This window comes from Amphiura filiformis, chromosome 14 (genome assembly GCF_039555335.1).
Source record: "Amphiura filiformis chromosome 14, Afil_fr2py, whole genome shotgun sequence".
Classification (NCBI taxonomy): domain Eukaryota; kingdom Metazoa; phylum Echinodermata; class Ophiuroidea; order Amphilepidida; family Amphiuridae; genus Amphiura; species Amphiura filiformis.
In genome coordinates, this window is record NC_092641.1 from 2,679,940 (window position 1) to 2,682,621 (window position 2,682).

The 2,682-nt window shown below is 44.3% G+C and overlaps 1 protein-coding gene across 1 annotated transcript; it reads right to left on the minus strand.

Annotated features, from left to right (window-relative positions):
• Positions 1-1,347: 1,347 nt before the first annotated feature.
• On the minus strand, positions 1,348-2,427 carry LOC140170537 (uncharacterized). Its single transcript, XM_072193886.1, has one exon. The coding sequence runs from the start codon at positions 2,425-2,427 to the stop codon at positions 1,348-1,350; it is 1,080 nt and encodes a 359-aa protein (XP_072049987.1).
• Between the last annotated feature and the right edge of the window lie 255 nt (positions 2,428-2,682).

A 2,682-nucleotide genomic window follows, 5' to 3' on the forward strand; every position in this document is an offset into this window, starting at 1 on the left:
GACGATCATATTGTCTAACAAGATGCATTGAATAGATGAGTTTTGAGTCCTTTTTGAAAGAGTTTATGTTTGAAATTGAACGAAGCTTGAAAGGCAAGTTATTCCACACCTTTGGTGCAGCTGCGGCAAATGATCTTTCGCCGTAGAACTTGGTTTTACAGTTCTTTGGTGCTCGTGTACAAAGGAGAGCTTGTGAAGCCGATCGTAGAGTCCGCTGTGGCTTATACTCCTCAATAAGATCGCTAATATATCTAGGAGCCAACCCGTGCAGTGCCTTATAGGTAAGCAATGCGATCTTGTACACAATCCGCTGTTGCACGGGAAGCCAATGGAGGACTCTAAGAACAGGCTTCATGTGCTCATCCTTTCTGCACTTGGTAACGAGGCGCGCCATGGTGTTCTGCACTCTCTGTAACTTCGCGATTTCATTGTCTTGAAGTCCGTACAAAACAGCATTACATGAGTCTAAACGCGAGGATACAAATGCATGTACCAACCTCTCCACAGATGACTTGTCAAGATAGCGACGCAGCTTTCCAATACGGTAGATTGCAAAAGAGGCTGCACGGACAACACTCTTAACATGGTCTTTCATGTCCATAGATGAATCGAAGATGACGCCGAGATTCCTTGCGACCCGCGATACCTCAATTTCAGATGTATCAATGGTGATTTTGGGAAAGGATGGAGTATTCACAAATTTTGAACTTATGTGAACAACCTCAGTTTTTGAGTCATTCAAGACAAGCCTGTTTCTGATTGACCATGCTTTGATGTCGCGAAGACAGAGTTCTAGTCTCGGGATGGCGAAATTGCGTTCACTTGGGTGAAGAAGCATGTACAGCTGCGTATCATCAGCATATGTCATGAAGTTGATGTTATGGGCGTTGATAACATCACCGATGGGGGCTGAGAACAGAGTAGACAAAAGGGGACCATTGACCGAGCCTTGAGGGACCCCGTCATTAAGGTCGAGACTGTCCGATAATTCTCCGTTGATGACAACCGACTGAGATCTGTTTTGAAGATATGACTCATACCATTTCAGTGCCGTTCCTGTTATGCCGTAGCGTTCACGCAGACGTTGAAGTAAAGCTGGGTGGGAGAGCGATCGAACGCTGCGAAAAGTCTAGAAGTACTAAGACAGCTTCAAGATGTTGGTCTGCGCGCGTTGAGAATGTCATTGTGAATTCTGGTGAGTGCAGTCTCTGTGGAATGGAATTTTCGGTAGGCAGATTGATTAGGGCGTAGAGATCATTTGCAACAAGATAGTCTGATAGTTGTGCTGCAGAAACGCGCTCAATTGTCTTTGATAAGAACTTCAAGTTTGAAATTGGCGGTAATTCTTCAGCTCATTTCGGTCAGAGTTCGCTTTTTTAAAAGTGGGGTCACTTGCGCAGACTTCAGTGACTGAGGAAATACACCAGACATGAGAGATGCATTGACGATGTTGGTTATCTGTGGCAGCAGTGGATCCAAACATTTCTTCAAAAGACTAGTTGGAATTGGATCCAATGGACAAGACTTTGTAGATGATTTCAACACAATCTGGCAAACATCCTCATCTGATACCTCATGAAATGCAGTGAACTCACTCTCACACGTATCAGTTATATCAACAGATAGTCCAGGTGGATTAATGTTGTCAAGCGTATCTAACAGTCTTTTCACTTTCTTCTTGAAGAATTCTCCAAAGCCATTCGCGAGATCTTTGCAACACGAGTGGTCAGGAAGCACACTTGACGAGGAGGACTTGCTCAATTTGTTGACAATCTTGAACAGTTGGCGGTCATCACATTGACTGATTTGTGCACGGTGGTATTCACATTTTGCTCCTTCAAGCTTTTTGCGATACTCTTGGCAGTGTTGGACATACAGCTGGTGATCCACTTCCAAACCAGATTTTAACCATTTACGCTCACATTTTCGCTTTTCACGCTTATATGATCGTAGCTTGTCATCATACCAGGGGGCATTAGGTCTGTGCACTATTGTCCGAGTTCTCATAGGCGCATGAGAATCAAGCAAACTGGAGAGCACATGTTCATATCGGTCCACTAGAATGGAAGGATCGCCATCGACATGATCAAATTTGCTTTCAGATGAACCAAGGGTCGATGATGTAATGTCAGTTTTAAACTGTTCCAGATCAATACTGCGTAGGTTCCGTGAGCAAACTTCCACTTTTACAGGAGCTGGTCTTTGCACATCCATAAGACATTTCAGTGGTTTATGGTCCGATGGAAGACCATTCAAAACTGCCACACCAGAGATAAGCTCATCAGATGAGCGCGAGATAATAACATCCAATGTGTGACCGTCCTTATGCGTTGGTCCATGGATATGTTGACAGAGTCCACATGAATCTAAGAGATCCATAAAAGCAGTCGCATCGCGATCACAGGAATCATCAAGATGGAAGTTCATATCACCGGTGATCAAAAGATGGCCCGGGGCAATGGTCAAAGTTTCCAAAAGCTGGGAAAACTCTGTCATGAACATTTTCACTGTAAGTTTGTTTTCTGTTGATGGTGGTGGGCGGTAGATGATGACCAACCTGATTGATGAGGATCCGTTTGACAACAGTACATCGAGATATTCGAATGACTGGAAGATACGAATGTCATTGAGTCTAACATTGAATCCCCTATGAACGATCAAACAGACGCCGCCGCCTCTGCG

Bases quoted from the DNA above. Each gene is read 5' to 3' on its own strand.
- LOC140170537 (XM_072193886.1), bottom strand. From the start codon at position 2,427: ATGAACTTCCATCTTGATGATTCCTGTGATCGCGATGCGACTGCTTTT.